This window comes from Rhea americana, unplaced genomic scaffold, assembly GCF_003343005.1.
Source record: "Rhea americana isolate MKP2758 unplaced genomic scaffold, rheAme1 scaffold_324, whole genome shotgun sequence".
In the NCBI taxonomy this organism is placed as follows: Eukaryota; Metazoa; Chordata; class Aves; order Rheiformes; family Rheidae; genus Rhea; species Rhea americana.
In genome coordinates this window covers 525,072-548,423 of record NW_028186451.1, presented here as the reverse complement: position 1 = coordinate 548,423, position 23,352 = coordinate 525,072, and the positions used below count along the sequence as shown (strand labels likewise).

At 36.7% G+C, this 23,352-nt stretch overlaps 1 protein-coding gene across 3 annotated transcripts in view; it reads left to right on the top strand.

Annotated features, from left to right (window-relative positions):
• Nucleotides 1-23,352, top strand: part of RPRD1A (regulation of nuclear pre-mRNA domain containing 1A) — a 44,392-nt gene that overhangs the window by 5,383 nt on the left and 15,657 nt on the right. The window contains exons 2-7 of one of the 3 annotated variants that reach the window (XM_085310714.1): nt 5,487-5,616; nt 6,286-6,392; nt 6,475-6,569; nt 7,535-7,661; nt 7,760-7,935; nt 10,853-11,062. In XM_085310714.1, coding sequence (XP_085166840.1) covers nt 5,487-5,616; nt 6,286-6,392; nt 6,475-6,569; nt 7,535-7,661; nt 7,760-7,935; nt 10,853-10,909 — 692 coding nt within the window. In that variant the 3' untranslated portion in view covers nt 10,910-11,062. Of the gene's footprint in view, nt 1-5,486; nt 5,617-6,285; nt 6,393-6,474; nt 6,570-7,534; nt 7,662-7,759; nt 7,936-8,953; nt 11,063-23,352 lie in introns of those variants that run through there. The other 2 variants (XM_085310715.1, XM_085310713.1) reach the window with 2 other exon arrangements.

The window sequence follows — 23,352 nt, the reverse complement described above, 5'->3', positions numbered from 1 at the left end:
AAACTGACTTTGCAATATATATTTCTGGAGCTTGGGGATGTTGTGACAGTTGTTCAGTGCTGCAAAAATGGAAGTTAGAGAATCTTAGTAGGCAAATTGAGTAGGCCTAACAACATTCAAAAGTTGCGCTACATCGGAATTGCTATGACATTGAATCGCAGCCTTGGAGCACTAGGTATGTGGGTGGTTTTCTGTCATGGAAATGAAATGTTTTGGTGATCATGAGGTTATTTTACCTAGTGGCAGCATAGTGCCATTGGTTAATGTGCTAGACTTGGTAGAATTTTTTTTATCTTAAGAAACAAAACTATGGCTTATTGATTTCACTGGTTAGCAGATCATCTTGAGAAGGTTAGTAAAATGCTTAAAATGGAGGGAGACTGGAGTATCTTCCTGCTTCTCTGTGTGAAGCTTCTCTTGTGTGGAAAAAGGTTCAGAAATCAAACAGAAGTGGACAAAACTTCAGATAAATGTCAGTTGAACTGAGTTTAAAAAAAAACCCAACTTAGTGTATATTGCTTTACAAAATGAAGTGTCATCATGAGCAACAGATTGGCATTTATGAGAGGCTTTCACTTGAAATGGTTGTATTTGAATATGTAATCCAACCTTTGTGTTGTGCTCTTCTATTAGTGTTGAAAGAGTGCAGGGTTTATGAATCAATGTGCTTTTATGGTTGTGCTATTAGTGTCCTGGTACCAGTACCTGTCTGGCTTTTGTCATTCTGGTTCTCAATATGTAAGATATGAAAAAAAATAACTGAACTTAAACCTGTTGTTGTTTGGTATCTGTCTTGTGTTATGCCAGGCCAGGTGACAAAAGGAATTGGTTTAGTTTGTGTGTTCAGCTGCTTCAAGATGCCTTAAGTGCTGTGGGACACTTGTGCAGAATAATTGTATTGGAAAGGTTTTCCTGACCATGGTCAACTTTCATGTCCCCGCAGTAATTACATGCTGGTGATCTTTCCCAGCGATGGCTGTATGCTGTGTTCCCTTAGAGTATTAGACTCCAGATTCAGAGTCAAGATATCTAGACTCTCGCACTCCTAACATAAATTCTATGGGTAGTTTGTGCTTTATTGCTTTCTCCCCTTTCAAAGGGAAATACAGCAGTTCTCAAAACTTGGTGAATTTTATTAGTTAGGTGACTGAGGCAGTACTGAGTACTTGGCCTAATTTTTCATAACAAAGTTAATAAATTTTTTGTTTTTTAAAAGCCTGTTGCACAGCATGCCTTTTATGGGTTATCATCTCTGAATCAACTATTCTGATGCTAGCTTCTCAAGTTCTTTAGGATACACTTTTAAGTCATGTCTCCAGAAACCCTGTACTTAAATTGTATAAATTAGTTTTCAGTGTGAGGGGTCAGTGATCTTGCAGTCAAGTGTCAGTGCTGCTCAAGCTAGAAAAGTTGAGTTGTCTTGCGTAATGGAAAGTGTGAAAGCTTGCCAGGTGTATACAAAGATGGCATGCAATTTCTCATGCAAAGTTATGGAGGATGCTCTGACACAGGTGTTTCAGGGCTTTTGGGGAGAATTACTATTACCTTTATACTGTTGCATGTATGTAGACTAGCATACTCTTAAATGATTAAGCCAAAACTGAGTCTAGATTAGAGCACTTTAGTAAAAAGTAAACTAGAAAATACTAGGAGGGTTTGCTTTGAAACATAGTAAGAGGTTGTCTCTGCTGGTATTTTGCTGCTTAGTGCTGCTCACTGATGAGGGTTTTTAACCTACTGGTACTTATTTTCTCTAAACCTCTTATTAAATTATATTTTCCTCTAAAGTCATTTGGCGTAGCAGAGTTGGCCTATAGATGGGCTAAAACCCGAGTTGCTTTTTCAGTTGGGTCAATGGTCTATTCACTTGCAGTGGGATGCAAATGAAGTCCCTTGTGCATGCATGTGCTTGCATGTTTTAAGTTTGCTCTTATGTGTCTAGGATAGAATCATAGAATGGTAAGGTTGGAAGGGACCTCTGGAGATCATCTAGTCCAACCCTCAGCGTAGCCCATATGGGGATTGAACCCGTAACCTTGGCATTAGCAGCACCACGCTCTAACCAACTGAGCTAAACCTGCCCCCTGATAGCAGATCTCTCAGTTCCCTAGGGAAGAGATGTTGAACAACACGAAATACATGGACATATTTCTAGTAATCCTAGTGGGAACTCAGTTTCCAGTGCCAGGCAGTAAGGCTTTATAAATGGCTAAACCTGGAGAAGACAAGTGTGGATGATATTGTCTTTAACTGCTAGAATTAAATTCAGTGAAAATAACATAATTACTGTCTTACCTGGTGAAGTGCTTCCTAGACTTGCACTAAAGTGGTGCTTCTTGAGTGTTAACAGTTCTCCTGTACAGGACTCCTGCATACAATGGCAGGGTATCTCTGGGCTGGAAGAAAATCATGAATGCTCCAGCCAGATTAACAAATACATGTTCCTGAAAGATAGATAGAGATTGCAGAAAGCTAAGAGTTGATAATGAACATACTAAGTCTCAACAGTAAAGACCTAGTTATCCTATTTGCAGGTGAAATACTATGAATACCTTCAGAGTAGTTCTTGTCATATAAGTGTTAGCTTGTGGGGTTGTGGGGGTTTTTTGAATACTTTTGTTCTCAGTTGGCAGCTGCCAAAAACAAACTCTTCGTGGATGCTATTGAACAGTCTCTTTATGGATGCTATTAAGAAGAATCTACTCAAAATGGTTCTTATCCCAGCCAGCACAATTGACCTCTTTGAAATATTTGAGTTCAGTGCTTCTGGGAGCTTTGACCGTGGAATTGGGTAAATGGGAAATCTAATTGAAACAAGGAGAAGAATGATGTGAACGGTACACAACTTCTGAAAGCGTGAGTCTCTGCAGCATGGATCCGTTCTGAGGTTTGTGTGTGACTGCAGTGCTGGTGTAGCAGTGGTACTGGGCGCTGACTACCTTTAACACTGTACACTGGCAATGTGTGCCTTTCATACCTGTTTTCTTTCATTTTCTTTGACAACAACAGCTTTTCTTTAATAGCCTTTCCAAACACTGAGGACAGTGTTTCTACCATTGTTTAAATAGTCTTACTGTTTGCTGCATCTCAGTGTTCTGAGGTGTATCAAAGCCCAGAGCTGAAAAGTTAGTATCACCACTGCTGAAGAGGTGCTTTAAACAAATGAATTTCAGAACAGATCTCATTATTAGTTCAGCTTCAGATTAAAGCCTTTGGTAGCTTAACAATGTGAGATCTTTTCCAGTAGAAGGAAGCTAAAAGATAATATTAAACAAGCTTGAAAGTGACTTTGGGTTTTAGCATCCCTTCTCCAAACATGATTCAGTCTCTGTGTAGTGAGACAGAGTAGGCCTTATGAGAATCAACATTACCTGACTCTATGATAGTGTCTAGATCTGCTGTCTTTCTGATATTGGGTGATTTAGCTACTTGTGATAGCAGGAAAGTTAAGGCTTGTCAACACTGAGGACTAAAACACAGCGTTTTTTCCTGTGAAATGGACAGATGAGAACCTGAGATGCGTGCAGTCCAGAGGACTTAGTATAGAGAAATCTGTGCATGACTGGTTTGGAGCCCTAACTCTGACTTCCTTTAAGAAATCTGGGGGGAGAAAGGGATGTGGTGATGGTAGGTTTCATAATAGTGAGTTGATTTTGGTACAGGCATGGAACAACTTGTTTTCTAAGATCCCCTCTTTGAATTGCAAGGGTCCTAAATTGAAGGCTTGCTTGGTATTAGAACTCTGAATTACCTGAAACATACAGATGTCACCATGTTTTCAATCACTCTTTAACATAGGAATTGTGTAGCATAAATACAATTTGTATAAACTAAAAAAAGATTTTAATTTAAAGATATTGAAGCATAACTAAGCCAGATGATCAGGTCAAAATCTGACCTGAATAAATCAACTTTTTAGGTGTGTTCCTGTAGTGACTGCCTGATACTTCTATGTCTAGCAGTTCCAGTCTAATTTTTTTTACTGCTTGTTAATTCTTTTTTCTAATAGTTATACATGTTTGCTTTAATAGAGTATCTTTTCACTTAACTCAGGCTTCTGAACTTCTTGGTTGTGTCTGCCAAAGAGAATGGGCATTTAGTATTTCAAGCAGAAGTATTTCAGAGGAGTATTTCTGTAGTGCAAAATTTATACTTTGAAATCTTTCCATGGAGTAAAAGTATCTTAATACTGAGGTTTTGTTTTTGTGAGGATGGTTTTGTTACATGTTTGAGAGGTTGGAGAGGAAATTAATGAAATGAGATCATGTTAGGAACTGAACTGAAGTTTAAAAGAAAGTGCTGGATTAGCTTTACCACAGAGCTGCTTTCCTTGAAAGGACAGTCTTAAATCTTTTGTCTTACGAGAAAGTTCTTTGTAAAGTGAGAGTGTACATACTGAGGTTGGCAGGGTGATAAGGGAAGTTGAGAATTTTTCTGATAATGCAAAATTATATTTGATACAGTAATCTGCAGCTCTGAGAGATGTATTGGCTAATGAAGGTTAGATGAAGTGTGGCAAAATGAAAATGGATGAGTAGGGAGAATTAAGGAAAAAGGAAAGTGTTTTTGAAAGTAATGTAAATTTGGAAGTTTATGTTATATTGTAACTTAATAGGATTGGGGTAAAATGCTTAAGATAATTGGAAAAGAAATATACCATAGCAGTCTGAAAGCATTTTTTCAAAATGTTGCCTTGAGATTACAGTTGCAGGCACATAAATGCTTTGGTAATTAGGAGATGGGAGAGTATCATAGATGTCTGAGTGAGTTGCCAGGGAGTAGGGTTTGACTGTTCAGTCTGTTCAAGTACAGGAAAGAGGTGGTTATATAAGGCTGGGAGAGTGAAATTCGCATCAAAAGGAGGTATTTCTTCACATGAGTGATAGTGCACCTGTAAAACTCCTTGTAAGAATTCTATGCAGATTGAAAGGGAAGTGGAGGTACTTGGAAGAAATCCATTGGGGCAGATTTAGCTCAGTTGGTTAGAGCGTGGTGCTGCTAATGCCAAGTTTGTGGGTTCAGTCCCCATATGGGCTATGCTGAGGATTGGACTAGATAGATGATCTCCAGAGGTCCCTTCCAACCTTACCATTCTATGAAAGTTGTCAATAGACAAATCAAATTATGCTCTGGAAAACTCATGAAAATAGTTGGAGGCTGAAGAATACTTTGGCAGGTAGAATACTATGTTTTCTGTTCACTTTTGGTGATGGAGGAAGCTTGGGTCATATTATGAAAGTGGAAGAATCTGAGCCAAGAATTGCAACAGAAAAGAAAAAAGACTGTGTGACTGAACTTTTTGTAAATTGTGTGGTTTTAAATATATTAATATACATATATACACACACAGAATTAAAGTGAAATGTTGTAAGCATTTGTGAGAATAGGAAAAACTCATTTAATTTGGTCTTTGCATTTAGCGTAAGAAAAAACAAGGAAGAAACTTCTAATTTTTCTGGATTTCTTTTTCACTTTCTTTTTACTAGCAAAACCAAATAGGAAGCTGACGTTCCTGTACTTGGCCAATGATGTCATACAGAACAGCAAAAGGAAAGGACCAGAATTTACAAAAGATTTTGCTCCAGTAATAGTGGAGGCTTTTAAACATGTTTCAAGGTACGGTAAACTATGTCATGTGCAGTCTCCTTTGTGTACTGTATTTGAAAGGAAAAATCTTTCTAGAGAAGTCCACAATTAATCTCTTCTGGCCCAGCTAATCCTCATATGCTGATTCTGTACTTGAAGTCTTGTTAGTTTATTCAGAGTTCTTTTGATCCTGAGAAATTTTAAAGTTGTTAGATGATTTGGTTCCCTCACACCACTACCACCAAATACTAAGCTACAACTTGATATTTCTCATTACTGCTATTGCATGATATTTTTTTTCCCCTCAGCAGCCATCCTTCTCGTTGCAGGAGTAGAATGCTAGAGTCTCAAAATGGTATTCTTTTTAAATACTGTTTTACAGTCCTAAGGCCATATCTTAATACAAATATATTTACAAGGCTTGCATAATAAGCTTACAAGGATTGATTTACAGGTTGAACAGAGAGAGGAATCGAGCATTGGTGTCTTTTTGGTGAATTTATTGGGACATCTTTGACTGTTTTTTGTTTACTTTTCTGTAAAATATGGTTTTATTGTTTTGTGAAGCTATTGAACTTTCGATTCTTTGGCATTGGTAAAGTATGTTAAGATCTTTGTGTGAAGGGTAATTACTGTTGCAATTACAATTGTGTTGTATTTTGACCTAATGCTGATTTTATTTTTTTTTCCTTGTAACAGCGAGTCTGATGAGAGTTGTAAGAAACATCTTGGCAGAGTGCTCTCTATCTGGGAAGAAAGGTCTGTTTATGAAAATGATGTATTAGAACAACTTAGGCAAGCTTTGTGTAAGTATTTCGTGTGTGCATAAAGATTCAGTCTCTTGCTTGAAATGTTATTTCCCTGACTCCTCAGTTTTTTTCAATTTAGATGGAGACAGAAAGGTCAGGAAGCGAACTTACGAACAGATAAAAGTTGATGAAAATAACTGTTCACCTCAAAGTTCTCCCACTGATCCTCCACAGGTAACAGCATGTTTATAAAATTCTATAGTGGCATATAGTTTGGTGTACGATTTCTCAGTTGCTGTTTATTTTTAAATAGTCTTTGCTTTTTTGCCCCTTCCATCTCTCTACACTGAGATACTTACGGGCTGGATCAGTGTTCAACATCTAGAAAATTGCAATGAGGATGATTCCATCCCTATTTTGGATCCACATGATTCTAATATGCCCTGATAGGATGTAAAATTTCCACAGTGCTGTGCTTAGTTGTACTTTAGGACCTATATTAGCTTCATAAAAAGACTGCTATACTTTTACTTATCTCAACAACTTCCTTGTATCAAGGTGAGATGGATCTTACTGGTTACAACGTTTTATTTCCTGAAGGTATCTCATGCTGGGAATCTTCATTCTTCTGTGAAAAGGCTGCTTAACATTATAGTGATATTTGGGCAGTGTGAAGGAACTGTGGGCTTTGGAACAGTGTGTAGTTAAATAAAAAATAAAATTCTCATTATCTAATTTGTCCTTGCAAGGTGTAATCCACTGAAGTGTTTTGAACAAAATCTGTTTACTTTGCCTCCTAAARCTTCGTTTTTGAAATACTTTAGTTACAGGTTGGAGCTAGGAGGCAAAACTACAAGAAAATTAATTATTTTTTAAATGTGTATAGGAAAACGAAAGGTACTATAAAATAATCATTAGTGTCAAAAATACAAGGTTAGTAACTAGTCCTGGGGCAAGAATTTAAATATATCTCTGTTTTAGGAAGATTACTTTTAAAACTAAGAAGAAGGCGATGTTGTGCTGAGAATTAATATCTTGATTTTTATTTTTTTTCAGTCTGAGAAGACTGTTTGTGCCGATACTGTAAATGCTTTTTAAAAATACTGTCAAGCTGTGTTCTGTAAGCTTTCAATGAGGTATTGGTCTGTATTAGGTTTTATTTTTATGAAATAGCTCTCAATCTTGCATGCTTTTTTCAGACCACAGATCTTATTAGAGCGTTGCAAGAACTAGAAAATGCTGCCTCAGGGGATGCAGCGGTTCATCAAAGGATAGCCTCTTTGCCTATAGAGGTCCAAGATGTGTCACTATTAGACAGAATAACAGGTGAGGTTTGGGGATCTGATGACTGAAATGCTGATATGAGAACTTAGAAACATATAATGAAGTCTTGCTTTACTTATTTCTCTCTGCTTGCCTTTTAGATAAGGAATCTGGAGAGCAACTTTCCAAAATGGTAGATGATGCATGTATGTTGCTGGCTGATTACAATGGCAGGTTGGCAGCTGAAATAGATGATAGAAAACAGCTAACTCGAATGTTGTCAGACTTTCTGCGATGTCAAAAAGAATTCCTTGCAGAGAAAGAACATAAGCTGGAAGTGCGTAACATTTTATTTTAGTCCATTTTTCACTAAAGCTTGATCTTGCAAATGTTTTTAGTTTGTTTAAACAAGTTTTTTCTCCGAAGGCAAATATTTAATCACCAGTCTTAGTCTTGTCTTCCAGCGGATTATTAACAGGAATTCTTTGGCTTTGGTATTCTGTAACTATTAAACCAGCTTGACATTGGGTAGTATTACAGTTGTAATCACTTCACTATTTGTCTTTTTTCACATGTTCTGTCTTGATTACATAGAGAGACTTGATTTGTCTAGTGTAGTGAAGTTTGTACCATTCACAGTAGAACTTAATTCTCCATGCAGCAATGTTTTTCTGCTCATTTAGACGGTCTTACGTGCTGCATGGTTTAATATCCTGTTTTGTGATAAGGGCTCTCATTGGTGGAGAAGACTTGTATTTTTGAAGCCACTTCAAGAGTTTAAAAACTGATTTTGGCAAAACTTCAGCATAATGAGAGATGCCCAGGGCAAACAGTTCAGTATGAGTAGATGATTGAGTTACTCCATTCCTTGCTACTGCTAGTCATCTCTCTTCCTTTCCTACCTCATAATCCTGTCAAGCCCCCAGGTGAACATCGTACCCATCCTAAATGGGAAGTAACACATGAAATTAGGAACTTTTAAGTCCTTTGTCTCAGCTTTGAGGTGTGGGTACCAGCACTATCTTGGGTATTGCAGGAAGAGAATTGAAGCTTCATCTTCTTGCAAGGGAAGGTATCTGTATAGTTGCAGTGGACTAACTGCAGCATGTGCATATAGTTCTTACATGGTGCACAAATGAATTGCTTTTCAGATTGCACAGGCCTATCATGAAAACTGTTTTTACTTCTGTTTCTTTGCCCTTTTATAACTTTATATCTTGCATTCAGGTTTTTTAGTGTCTTGATGCAGGAAAATACTGTTCATGATTCTGTCTGAAGAGATCAGTCAGCTCAGTTGCATCATTCCTGGACTATTCTTATTTTCTGACTTGCTTCCTTTGCTCTGTGCCTTACAGAAAAGTGATTGATTGAAGGTTCTTCCTGCAAAGCTGGTATTTATGTTCATCTGAGGGAAGGATATCTGTCAACTTCAGTTTAGATACTGCACAGTGTAATGTTGATTGCGGAAGCAACCGAACCAGAAACAATATAATTTGGAAGATGAATGAACAAGAAGCTTTAAGCTTCTAGTCATCTGCTGTGCTTTTCCTGTGTATGTGAACCTGTGATATGTTTGAAGGACAGAGATTCCCACAGTACTGATGTGGAACTGATTGTCTTGAGGCACTTGCATTTCTCTGAAGATGATGATTATCTGCAGTTACAACCTGTTTAGGTATAGTAGACCACTGGGAGGAGAATGAATTGATGAAAACATACTGACTTACTCCTTCAGACAGATTTATACTTTCATGATACCAAAGAGCTTGATGCCTCAGAAATTATAAGAGTGCAGCTGTGAAAGATTACACTTCTTTTTTTTTTTTTTTTTTGACTCAAACAATTTAATTTCTCTTTAATAGACCAAAGAGTTCTCTGTAAGAGAAAGGAGCTGCTAATTCCCAGGCTGTCATGGTCCTTTTAACTGGATCCTTATAACTGGTTATAAAAAATAACTTCTTGAATTAACAATTCAAGAATCTTACTCTAATACAGCACAATTCCAGTCTTGGACTGATTCACAAGGCAAGTGCTGTCATCTTCAGTAACAGCAGCAGTCTGTTTTAAACAAATGAAGGCCTATAATGTTGAAGTAGACTTGCAGAATCTTTAGGCTGCTTAATGTGGTATAAATGCAAGCTACTAATAAAGACCTATAAGCCAAGGTGGTGTGGACTGAAGGCTCTAATAGAGTTGTTAGCCAAGAGATTATAAAAAGCAAGAATATAAAATCAAGCTTCTAAATTTGTTAGGTTTTTTCTTATGCTCACTACCTGTAGCCACTTCCAAACTTGGGAACTGGATGGAGGCTGATAAACAATCTGAAGTTTTGAAATGTAAGATCAGGATGTGTTTCTGATATTATCTTTAGGGTTATCTGACAGAATTTCTGTTCTTTATTTTTAAGCAGTATCTTCTAAGGTAAATACCACTTACCTGTAGTCAAATACTCATCTATTTTTCTGAAGCAAGGACTTGGTTTCTGCAAGCTTGGAGAACACTGTACCTCAGACTCGGCATTGCTTTTTGGCTTCTCATTTGAAATAGCACTGGAAAAGAGCTTACCGCTTAATTCTTTGAGAATGTATGTCTTGGACTGAATGTTCCTAGATTGCGTCTCAAGCTTAACTTCTGGCAAAATTCATTGTTCCTAGACAAGCTGATTTCCTTTGGTAGAGTTGTGACTATTGACTCTCTTCTGAGTATAATAGTTTCTCTAGGTTGTAACATATCAAGACTTCATTTTTTCTGAATTTGTATCACCCATCTGTCACTATACTGTTAATACACTTTGTGATTACTCTATCAAACCCACATACGTTAAGAAATAAGTGGTTATATTAGTGGARTCTTGAAATATAACCTTCTATTGACCTGGTTTAACAGTATTAGAATTTGAAATCCTAGAGAGTTCTTGCTGACTATAAACCTGGAGCTTTAGACCTAAATTTGCAGATCTTCTGAAGACAATTCACAGGTAAGTAACTGAGTAATCTATTTTTGAATTAATACTTTCTAAAATTAGCAGCTTTATGTTTATATCTAAATAATTTCATGATTCCCATAAATATCAAGGTAGTGTATGTATTGACATTAAATCTTGACAGAAAATTTTGACCACAGATAAATAACACTAGGTATCATGTCTGCACAAAAAAGTAACCATACTGCTTGTTAGGTGACTGTCATAACTCTGCTCTGGGTAAGTAGTGTCATATTTGACTCTTAAATTGTTTTCTTTAATGTCTGTCTAGCTTCTGTTGCAGGTGGTGGACATGGACGTATCTTCTAATGATGTCACCCTCCATTAGTACACACATCCTGCTAAAAATAAATTTCAGAATCAAAATCCTGTATTGTCTGTTGTTCTTGAAAACTGAAGAGGAGATATTCTGTAACAATTTATACCAAACCTATGCTATTTTCATCTGTATTCTCACAAACATTACTGAGTTTATGCCCAAGATGGATAAGTTGTGCTCCTTTTTTTCTTGAACACAAAAGCTTTCACATGTTTGTGGGTAAAATTCATAGATTCTTTTAGTTAAATTGTGTGGAATTCAGATTGCACTTTCATTGAAGTTATTGTTACCAAAGGGGAAAGAGCTGTGAAAGTAACACTTCATGTGAAGTGATGGATGTGGAACTTGCCCTTCCCAAGCACAATAAGGAACTTACATTTTATCAGTTTACATCTATTTTACATTTTATGTAGGTAAGGAATGTAGATGCATTTTATACTTCTGTGGCCCTTAAAAAAAAAAAAAAAACTTTCTAAATAGCATTTTTCCTTCATTTTAAATGTTAAATGAGTAAATGCTAAAAGCTAAGTGTGTTTCGGTTGTATCTGGAAGCTTCTATAGGATTTACAAATAGATGTCATTCTGCCCATTAGAGAAAACGAGTACTTGTTGTGGAGTGATACTGTAGGAAGCATTTTTGCAGAACTTTGAAGACTAGTATCACTTCCACTTTACCTTGCTGGGGATAAAAGGAGGTAGAGGGGAGCAGTTTTTGAACAAAAAAGTTGGTTATTCTCTTGTTCTTAATCAAGGCTGGTGAATAGAGCTTTGTGCAAGAACAGAATAAGCTACAAAAATTAGTAGCCATGTGCTCTCATCTCCTGCAATAAACACCATCCTGTAAATACTCTAGAATTAATGTGCCTTTAATTGTAAGGGTGACGTGAATGAAATTGTTTTTGACTTGCTCTTGCTTCCACAAACAAAAATCATTTCATTGATTATGCAATAGACACTTTATTTTCAAGTAAAGGCTTTGGAAATACAAGATTTTACATGAGTTATTTACAAGTCTGGACGAAGAATCATGTGTGACCTTTTTCAAGAATAACACTTGCAGGCAGCCTCTGTTGTTCTTCATTTACTGTTATAAAAAAGTGCTATTGCTGTACTAGTAAGTGCGTGCTGGATGATCTAGTCTCTTATAAGTAGTACTTGCATCTATTTAACACCTTGAATTTGGAAAGATTCCTATTGCTAAATCAATTTTTATGAAGTAAGTGCTATTCTTGAAGGCCTGCTGTATTTTAGCAGCTTCCATTTAATCAAGAGATTTCTGCTGATATTGCTATTTTCTTGCATTATTTCATACAGCTGTGCAAACAATATTCATATCCTTATATTAGTGCATCTGTTTATCACTGGTTTCTTAGTATGTCTAGAGAAGATAAGTTCAATGCACTTACAGTAGTAATATTTCACAATTGAGCTATAAACTTGACTTCTTAAAGGATTCCTAAAAGATTTAGTTTCATTATTGTTTTTTGGGGGGTAAATAGGCAGTTAATCATCCTAGTCCATAGCTCTGGAGATAGAGTAGGGCTTGGGGAGAGAGGAGGACAAAAGCATCGGTGCTCCATCAAGTTCCCGTTTAATGGGTTTCAAATGCGACTGAAAGTATTAAGCTAGGTATTAGACATAGTGATGGTATATCACAACAAGCTTCTTGCGTTCTGGTTTTGTTTCTCAATACAAGCTTGGATTGACACTGTTTATAGTGTCCCTCCATGCACTTAGTGTTATCACAGGGTGTAGTGTTTTCATTACTGTTTCTTTAACAACTTGAACTTACCGAGTGCATTTGTGTGTCTTGGAACCTTTCTTTCAATGCTAAGTGAACTTGATATATTCAGTCATGTTTCTTGCTTCTCTAGTCCAAATGAAGTAGATCAGGACTCATAACATTGCAGCTGAGCACCTGAAGTCTTTTGTCTTGCACTAGACAAAGTTGAAGATGCATCAGTAGCCTGAATCCTACACTGCGTTTATTTGTGTGGCGTTCACTTTGTAACATTCCAAATCTCCCTAAATGTGTTGAACCCACAGTAACTTGAGTTAATCTTGAATTAGGACTGAACTGTGCTGCAGCTGTTGCTACAAGTGTAACAATTACAAAACTGTTAGTTGAGAAATATCATCAGGAAGTGGGAAATAAGGTGCATCCATGCTTTGTAGGACTGTTTTGGGTATTCAGAATCTTCTGATGAATTCTGGGCAGCAAGGATCTCTCTGTAAGTAGTGACACCAACAGTTGTTTTATGTTATGGCTTCTTGGCATTGTAAATTACTGCATTCATTTCTATTGAAGATTATGGCTCTGGGTGTAGAAGATGGGTTGTGTACTTCCAGTTCAGAGTAGGGTGTGACTTCTGAAAGGTGTTTGAATCCATCTTAGCTATTCCTCAGCTGAGGAGACTGACCTTGGATCTCTTGTTTCCTCTACTTTAACTTGCAATAAAGGAGGGGAAGGCCTTCACCAGCACTTTCTTTTTCCCCTTTTGCAGGCCAATTTCAAGTAACCTTTGCTGTTTTTTGGAGAAATATTTGTAGCCTCTGACCATCAGGAGAGGCCAGCAAACTAGGGATCTCTAATGGATGAATTCATTCTATTTCTCCCTACTATACTCTGTATGAAATAGAATAGGATTTGAAATAGGCCGTTGTGCTTGGAGTTTCCTGTTGGCTAGTTCTAAGCCTCTGCTCACAGGCTTGCTTTGAATAACCATTCTAAGATGCTTCCTCACTTCTCATGTAGTGTAAATGACTTGAGGCTCAGTCATCTTAAAGTTGACTTGATGCAAGTCCTTTACTGAATATAGTCCCTGATGTTAGAAAAGAAACAGCTTCAGTAGACATGGTAGAGTAGAGGTGGTTGGGGAGAATTTGACGTTCAACTGCAAGACTTGGCTCTTCAAGGTTTACTAGATAAGAAGTTAAAGAATGTGAGGGGGCATTTGAGATTGACACAGATCGCATCTTACCCAAAATAGAAATAGGCTTCCTAAGCATGATCACAGATTGCTAACCTGTCTTGTAAACTTAGTTCTCTTGCTTCTGCAGACCTTTTATTTTTGTACCAGGAAGTGGCAAGTACTGTTGTAAAGGTTAACCTTTGTAGAAGTAATTTACTGGAGTGGAGAATAGCAGTCCTTATGTCAAATACAGCAAAGCAAGGGCCAGATGTCGCTGTGTGTGTGTGGTGTTTTTTTTTTTTTTTTTTTTTTTTTTTTTTTTGGGGGGGGGGGGCTCAGTGCTATACTTGTTTTCTGAGAGGAATACTTCATCGCCCTGTTTCTCATAGCAAGCTTATAACCTCTCTAGACTTGCTCAAGACCAATGAATATACTCTTTAATATTGTGACTAACTATGCCATAGTATCTGAGATTGCAGGCTATAGATAACAATTTCATAATTAGTAGCTGAGAGAATATTAGATAACAGCTCTGTTACCCTTCAGAGGAGCAAGAAATACTTCAAGCTTTCACTGCCTCAATGAAATTTTAAGTGTTAAGATTTGAATGTAAGTCCTGGCTTTTGTAACAAATCTTGTAGGTTGTACCTTGTCCAACAAAAAGACAACTTCTTGCTTCAGAGTATATTTTAAAGCTTTGTCACATGGAAGATGCTCTACTTCTGAAATAGAATAATAAAACACTGTACAACATTGTTTTCCTAAAACTTCTTGGTAGTTTCACCTTCATTTGTAGAGGGTGGATTTTTTTAAGCTTACCAGTTATCTTATTCAAAAAGAAGAAAAGATACTTCCAATATAGTACTCATGTCTGAAGTGTACCTTTTGAATTCCTTATTGTAAAAAAAATACACAGTGAGGATATTGGCCTAGATAATGGGACTTCTAGACAGAATGTTCCTGGCTATAGCAAACCTAAACTTGATACTGCTAACCAAATTAAATGGATCTATTTCCATCATCTTCTGAAGAACAAGTTTTTGCAGGTATGTAATGTCATTTTGTGCTTAAGATGGGAAACTGAATAATCAGTGGGATATTCTCCCATCTAGAACTATTTAAAATTTAAGGCATAGCTATAGAGTGGCAAGTGAGTTAAGATGTGATGCTTTATTCAGCAGGTGTTCCCTTTGCTTTGATCAGGCATTTGCTGGAGAAAGAGGTTTAAGAAGTGTTGATGCTCAAGCACCTACATATGTCAATGAGACTGGTATAGTTATTTTTTAATTAAGCATATTTATTTTCTACAAGCCTTGATTCTCCACAGTAATAATGCTGTTATCTAAAGCAGACCTCTATTCCTGGTGTTTATATCACTAGACCTGATAAATTTTAGGAACATCTTGTTGATCTTTACTGAATAAGAAGTCCACGGAACTGTATACTCTGCTGTGTTTTCCCTTCCCCCAGCTGAAGCTTGCTTTTGGAATTGATATTTCTGTAATTCATTGAAGCACCTGTAAAATCTAAAGAGAAACAAGATTTTCCCCAATCTAGCTACTTGTTATCATGGTGTAACTTACTGTAAAATGCAACTATGCAGACTAAACATTATCCTTTCTCAGTCAGTTTGTGAGCTAAAAAAATTCACCAAAAAAGAAGATACTTGTAGGTGGAGAGGGGAGAGGGGAGAGGGAAGGAAGCTTTTGCAAAACTGTGCTTTGCAATTTGAAATAATTTGTATAAACAAATAAACTAAATGGAAAACTCATGCTCTAGCTAATGGCTTCTGGTACTTTCATTTACTGGCAAAATAAACTTGTGTATATTTGAGGACAGTTGTATTACACTTGGATAATTTTTCTGGCATCACTAAGATGTAGAAACTTCAAGAATTTGGAAAGGTTGACCAGAAGTCCTAGGGATTTCTAGAGATACATCCTTGACAGAAGAAGAGAAAAGGTTAAAACATCAATTTTTTTTTTTCCTCTTAGACTTGCTGAAAAACCCAAAGCAGTTTTTGTTCCATCTCAGCTGCTGCAACCTTTAGATGCTTGCAGTTAAAACTAAGATATTAGGCATAAAAAGCAACTTGCATAAAAACTGATACAGAACTTGGCACTCATGCACTTGGACGGAAAGATAATCCCTTTGAAAGAGTTAATGAGCACAGCATGGAAACAGTCTAACAAACAAAACTTGTGTACAATGGAGTTACTGTAGACATTGGGAAGAATGCTGTTGTGTCCTCACATATACACAGGAAGATAATTTGCTTGCTGCTGTAGTAGGTTGAGATAACATTTTCGGAGTCCATTAATGAAATCAAACTACCCTTTTATTAGTCATGTTTTAATGTCAGCGTAGGGAAGGTAAAGTTGGCTGGCACATATTAATTAGACGTGCCTTTAAGAGGAAAGCTTTGTATTTTAATAAAATTATTTTAGGAGTGAAATACTCTGTTAGAATACTGGTAACACTTTGTGATGAATGATGAGTGCAGCTTACTTTTTTTAAATAACTTCTTGAATTGAAAGTCATCTGTCAGTATGTCCATCAGTTATGAGTAAGATCTCACTGAAAATAAATAATGTTGAAGAGTCCATTTAAATCTTGCATATTTCAGATAAAAGTCGTTTGTGATTTTTAAAAAATCTGTTACTTTAAACTTATAAGTATCCTCAATCAGGCACCAAAGCTACTTTATTTCCCTAGTTCCAGTTCATGGTGATCTCAATGTTACTAGTGAACTAGTTGGGAGGTTTTTTGAATCTTACACAACTTCTGTGGTATGCATGCTCCTTTGCAACAGCTACTGATGATCTGAAGATCACCTTAAATCTTTCTGTTGTTAATCACAAATTCTCTATATGCAGTTGTTAATAAAGGTACTAATAGGTAGAAAAACTTTAACTAATGGGTAGGGATTAACACATGGCAATGGAGTCTTTTTTTTTTTTTTTTTTTTTTGACTAATAGCTTTACAATGAACTCTTAAGAGGCCTTTTCTAATTATTCATTGAAATGGCAGGTGTCTTAGTAACTTGTGTCTCTCCTCAACTAAGGTGTAAGTGTAGAAGACATACTGTTTGTGGGATTCCAGTTGAATTTTACAGATCAAAACATTGTGCTTACACTAATGTTTAAGTCAGTATATTTCCTCTGAGAATTCTCTCTTAAATGGGTGGGAGCATACTATAAAAACAGCTGGAGTTTGTTTCTTACAGAGAATTCAAAAAATGTTACTGATCAGGTGGGCCAGTTCATGGAATAGTAGGTCAAGAACCCCAGCTGAGAGGGCGTAAGCTGTTACGGGAAAATGCTTCTATTAATGTTTCTTGCTGTGTGGTTGCTGGAAACTCCCAACTCTTAAGAACTGGCATATCTTTCTGTTAAAGCATGTACGTGCAATACTAGATTTGGAGGAATGTTTCAGCTCCTCAGTAGCAACTTCGGTTTTAATTGAGACTGACCTGATTCTGAAGATCAATCTCCAATGATAATGATAGTCTTTCTCCACAGAAAAAGTAAATCTGGAAGACTTATCTCCATAATACACAAACACATACAACTTGTGCTACCTGAAACAAAATTCAGAGGGAGAATGGGAAGAGAATGGCAGGGCTTTATGTGATGCTACAGAAACCTGGTAGAAGTGTGTGTTCTTGCTGTGCTTGTTACTGGAATCTGAGATTCCTGATTGTGTGTGTGTTACATAAACTATTCTTGTTCTGGCAAGACAAACTCAAAATGAGTTGTCTTATCTGAATTATTTTCTTCCTAGCTAGATTTCCCTGACAGGGGCATGGTACAGATCTGAGAGGAAAGAAAGCAATTGGAAGATACAAATGGAAACATAGTTGAGGACAGTGCAGCATGAGCACTGATTGTTGATGGTCTCTTAAAGTTGTATGGATTATGCATATTTAGGGATTAATGGAAATGAAAAAGAGTAATAGAGCTACATCAATAGCAGATCAAGAAACGATATATTCCCTGTCTGTTGTACTCCCTGAGTAGTAGTTCTTTAGCCCTATGGCTGTGGAAAGGGAGATCTGGAAAAAGTTCTCTGCTGTAGAACTGCTCACCCTCAGCTAATAAACAGTGTAAGATCGTTCTTACACCTTCCTTTGAATTTAATTCTAGACAAAAAGCGAGGACCAAACCAAAGTAGATTTACTTCTGTGGTCAGGCTGAAACAGTTGAGATGTTTTCCAGCTCTGGTGAAAGTGAAAGAATCCTGAATTAGTCTACTTTGAAGTTATTGGTGGAGTTTGCTAACTATGGATTAAAAGGAAATAAGGGGAAACAGAATACAGGGAGAATACAGAGAAACAAATCAGGATGGCATGTATAAGTTCTGTAAATGAACTGTATGTCATGTTAAAATTTCATTCCATTAATAGATTATGGAGATGTGTCTCCAAGATAAAAAGCACATTAAGTTGGTTGGTTAATTGCTACCTAGAGCATTTTTCTAACATTTTGTAGCTAATGTTAAGAAACATTTCTAATGTTTCTTATCTGGGCTATGATTGGAGGGAGAGAAGAGTAGATTGCCATCACAGAAGGCTTATAGGTGGTGTTTGATCTGCTTTCTCAGGGGACTAGACTAATGCAGTTGTGCTGCCTGTCACTTCTCATTTGTCAGGGAGGSGATTTGAATAGTCTTGTTTCTTGCAAGTTTACTATAAATTAGTTTTCTGAAAATGTGGATGGAAGCGAGACCCTAAGGAAAGCTTCAGTAGCTTTGCTGCCCTTAATCTGCTATCCAGTCAGTTTGTGTGGCTTGGTACCAGCTGTAATTGCTGCTACTCTTTGCCAAAATAAGCCTTGTGGGATGTAGAAGGCATCAGGAGGTGTTGGGATGGAGGGGATAGATGGAAGGCACGCTAGGATTTACTGTAGGATGGAGGTGAAAGGATTAGTTAGTTACAGAAATCAAATAGCCCTACCATTTATTGAACACCTTTTTACCACTGTGCTCCTCATCTTGAATAAGTAGTGCTATTGAGGGTAAAAGTATTTGCATGCAGTAATAGAACAGACATGAATATATTTCTAAATTCACTAGTCTGAAGAGCCAGTATTTTTAGGCAGTTCTCTCTATGTTGCTAGCTGCGTTATCATCTTTCTTATTTTCACAAAAGCACCTTTCTATTTAATTTTCATCATCTGTGAAATTGACCTCACAGCAGGTTCTAAATTCTCAGTGCTTTGGCAATTCAGAAATGTTATGAATTTAAATTGATTTTTAAAAACTGTTAGACTAGTCTGTTTGATTTGAGAACTGTGCTATCAAGAAAATGAAGAATCTACTGTCACCATCTTTTTTCTTTTAAAAAAGGATAAAGAGATTCAGTATTTGAAATTGAGTGGTACATATTAAAGTGAGATAGTTTGGAATACTTTGTTGTGTAAATATCATAAAAGAAATTTTAATGACTAATTCTTTTTCACACTTTTACATTACCAAGCAACCTTTTTAAGCTTATCAGAATAGTGTTTTGAGGGGCATAGGCAAAAGAGGAATGTGTTGTGACATATTAGGCAGAAAATTTGGTGAAGAATATAAATCAAATAGTTCGGGGGGTTTTTTTGGTTAGTGGACAAGATGAGGACTCGGAGATAAATTACTGTTAATGGCATATTTGGCCCCAGCCTTAGTTCACAGAACTACAGACTAGTTTTCTAGTCAAAACTAACCACTTCTCTTTCCATAGCTGGGTTTGTCTGTCACTGGATATAAAATATTTGTGTGAATGGAGGGAGTTGAGAAGTGGAAAGAATGCCAATACTTCTTAAATAAATCATGGAATTTAAAGTGTAAATGCATCTGTATGTTGGAGTCTAAATCAGTATTTTGTAATTTAGCACAAATCTCAAAATATTTGAAGCTGTTCTGTGAGTGTTGATTTTAACGTAGGCTTGTGTTGAGTGATACATAGAAGTAACTGTAAAAATAAGCTTTTACCTGCCTGCAAATTAAAGGTTTCCCTCTGCTTCTCCCTCCCCACCCCTCCATACCGCCAAAGGTGGCTTCTATATGCTGCAACATCTCTTGAGACTGTAAACTGGATGTGGAAACTGTTTTACAAGCAGCCGATGAACGAGTTTTAAAGCTCTGCTGCATACAGTTTGGGGGTGGGAAATGTGTAGTGGCTACTGGGGCAATTGCTACATTACAAGTAGAGAAAGACTCGAGTTTTCCAAGGCACACAACTGAAAGTAGGTAATACACATTTGAGCTTTGAGTTCCATCATTGAAACTCTTCTCATTTAGAGTCACTTCTGCAAATAGAACATAAATGAATTTTTAAAAATAACAATAAAGCAACGTGAAGAAGGTTGGAGAAGATTGACATCTGACTGCAATCTTAGAAGTCAAGCAAATTTGTTCTTGTTCCTCAAATGTCTTGTTATCCTTTTCAATTCCCAGTTATGTTCTTTTTTTTAATCCTTTGTTTAAGTCAGTAGCACGTAAATAAGGTTTATTTTACTTTGCCACAAATGTTTCTGTCATCAGACGACAAAGGAAACGAGGGTTAACAATTTGTTTCAGTGTTCTGCCTGTAAACTGTTTATTGGATCTTGTGTGGAGGGTTGAGCTACTTGTAAATCTTTAAAAATAGTCTTAGAGTTTGTCTGCTGTCAAGAAAGATGACATCTTCTGATTATGAAGACTTTAAAAGGCAGAAGACTAATCAGACAGTAGAACTCCCCTCATTCAGCACAATGTAATATTTCAAGTACATAAAGTTTTTGTTTATGCTATATTGCTAATTATCAAAGTAAAAGGAATGATACTGCAAGGGCAAGTGATAGGAAATCAGTTATCTTTTATACATCACATCCTAATTAATTGTAATATGTCCTGTTGCTTTATTTATTTATTTATTTTTATTTTTTCTGCTATACCACTTATCCCTGTATGATGGTCACTAAGATGGCATTAAGAATGTTGCATTTTTATAGAATCTCCTTCCCTCTCTCTCCCTGGTTGTTGGTTACTATCATATGCATCAAGACTCAACAGAGAAGCTCAAACTGGTGCTTTTCATTGCCTAAGTATTCAGAGCATCAAAGTGAAACTTGGTTAAATTCCAGAGTTATTTTGGGAGCATCATAAAATCTCCCATTTAAAGTTACCTGTTAGTAGTGATGGAGCTAATTGACACCCATCATCCAAAATGAACTGTGGTCAGAAGATGGTAGCTTCTCTGTAAAATCAGTATGTTTGATAGATGACCTAGTGAGCTCTACCATCATTGTGCTAACATTATTCTGGAGTACTTGGGCTTCTGGACCTTGATAATCATTTGACATCCAGAAAAATCTTAGGCTTAGGTTAAACTGATATTTGATAGTTAGGTTCCAGCCACATCTTTTCATTCTTTCACTCCTGCAGCTCCATAATAACCAGGATTAGCAATAGAAACTGTGTAGGTGTCAGTAGTCATGTTTTCCCCTTTCTCGTATTTTGCTGTAGGAATACAGTACTTTTCTTAACATGCGATACATTAACCAATGTTTGGTTTTAAAAAGCTTAGGACTGGAAGGTGTACCCCTGTTATTAGTATTACTTACACTGACTGTTTAGCAAAACAACTTAGCGTGCTATCTTGAAAGCCAGGCGTTTCTTGTGCTTACTTTCACACAGGTTGTATAGTTAATTGAGTGACTTTCCAGTAGCTAAATCCATCATTCACCACAGCACAATACAGATACAGTCTCTATGGAGTGTATACCTATTAACTGACTCTCTTAGCCATAACCCACTTACTGCAATTAGCTATGGCATTGTGTAAAGATGCAGGAGTGGAAAGTCCATGTTCATAATATTCATAAATGTGGAGGAAACCAGGTATTCTTCCTAACAATGTTATCTTAAAGCCTTTTATCCCAGGGCAGGAAAATTGTGGATTAAAGCACAAGCAGAATTATGAGTGCAAACCCAAAATAGAAAGTATGCTCAGTATGAAAACTGATCTGTTTCTGGGGAATTGCACCATCTGGCTATGCTCTGCCATCCAAGAAACTAGCTAAATTCAAGTACGATTTTGTCCAATGCATGCCTGTTTCTTTTTCAGATGACATATTCCCCTCAAGAAGTAGTGTTTCCTCATTTTCTGATTTTCTTCCTGTGCCATAGTGCTATCTTAGAACATGGGTGGCAGCAAGAAGTTTAATCTACTAAATTATCCTCCAGGGAATAATCTTTAAGCCACTACTCTTTTGATTTCCTCAGTAGCTTCTCATCTGTCATTTAGGTGGATTGTCAGTGAAGCCACTTCTTACACTGCCTATAAGAGAAAGTCAGCACTATGCTGTTGAAAACATAACAAATGTGTTTCTTTTGCAGCAAGCTTGTACCCATTGTTTTCAGTGGTCCTGCAAAGAAAGAGCACTTTCAGTCGATGGATTTTTTTTAATTTTGAGGTTTTTGTTTTGTTTTCTTTTGTTTTCCCGGCTGATTAGTGTCTTCTGCCTTACACTGAGGGAAGAACCCAGGCTGGTGTTGTGGAACAAAGAGGGTCTTTCATTATTTGCAATCCCACACTCTAGCAGAGTTGTTACACTTGGTGCTAATTATTGAGTCCTGGGGGAATGCTTCTTTATTATTTGGCTCATCGGTAGGATTGGACTTTAAAGGATCCTGCAAATACTTTAAAGCCAGACATTTGGAAAAAAAAAATATGTATGTGCAGAGCATAAAATGACTATTAATAGAAAACTTACAAATAAACTGTAACATTCAAAGCAAAGAAGCTACCTGTTGCTGTGCTGACTAAGCATCTCAATTTGTTCCCTTCCCGTCCTCTCCATTCTACTTATGCATGTACAACTTAGCAAATATTCTAGTCCAAACTCCTTTAAGCCATGTTGGAAAAAAGCTGCTGTAGTTGGTGGCGAATTAATGTTCTTTTAATACAAAATACCCTGAGAAATTGTTCATACTCAGTAGCAGATACAGGTTTTATCTTTTTGCATCTGTTCAATAATCACAACAATTCTTAAGCTTCTGAGGATTTTTTTTCATGTGTGGGCTGTAGAACAATCTTGATCGTTTGAATTTCAATTTTGGAGTTACTTGTAAGTATTCATTGTCATCTTGATATGTGAATAACTAAGATCAAGTTAGGTAATAATAGCTAAAAGAGCAAAGTAAATTACAGAAGCTACCCTTAAGAAAAGCAAATTTAATAAAGGTTAAAGTAATGTTTGAGATAAATAATCTGGGGTTTAGCTATCTTCAGTTACCAAATGTTAAGCCCAAAGTCCAGATTTGCATTGCAATGGATGGAATGGATACCTTACAATTCTGATGATAAGTGAAGTCCAGAATTACGTTAAAACTGTTTCCACAGGGGAGACATTTATTCAGTCTGCAGAAGTCTAATGGCAAAAAGCTTTCTCTTATGCTGTTGCATACAGCTTTATTCGCTTGGTAAATCATGTTTTTTTTTTATGGCACGTTTGTGTTCAACAATACTTTCCTTTGAATATTTCAGGATACAGCGTGATTTTATGCAAGTCATA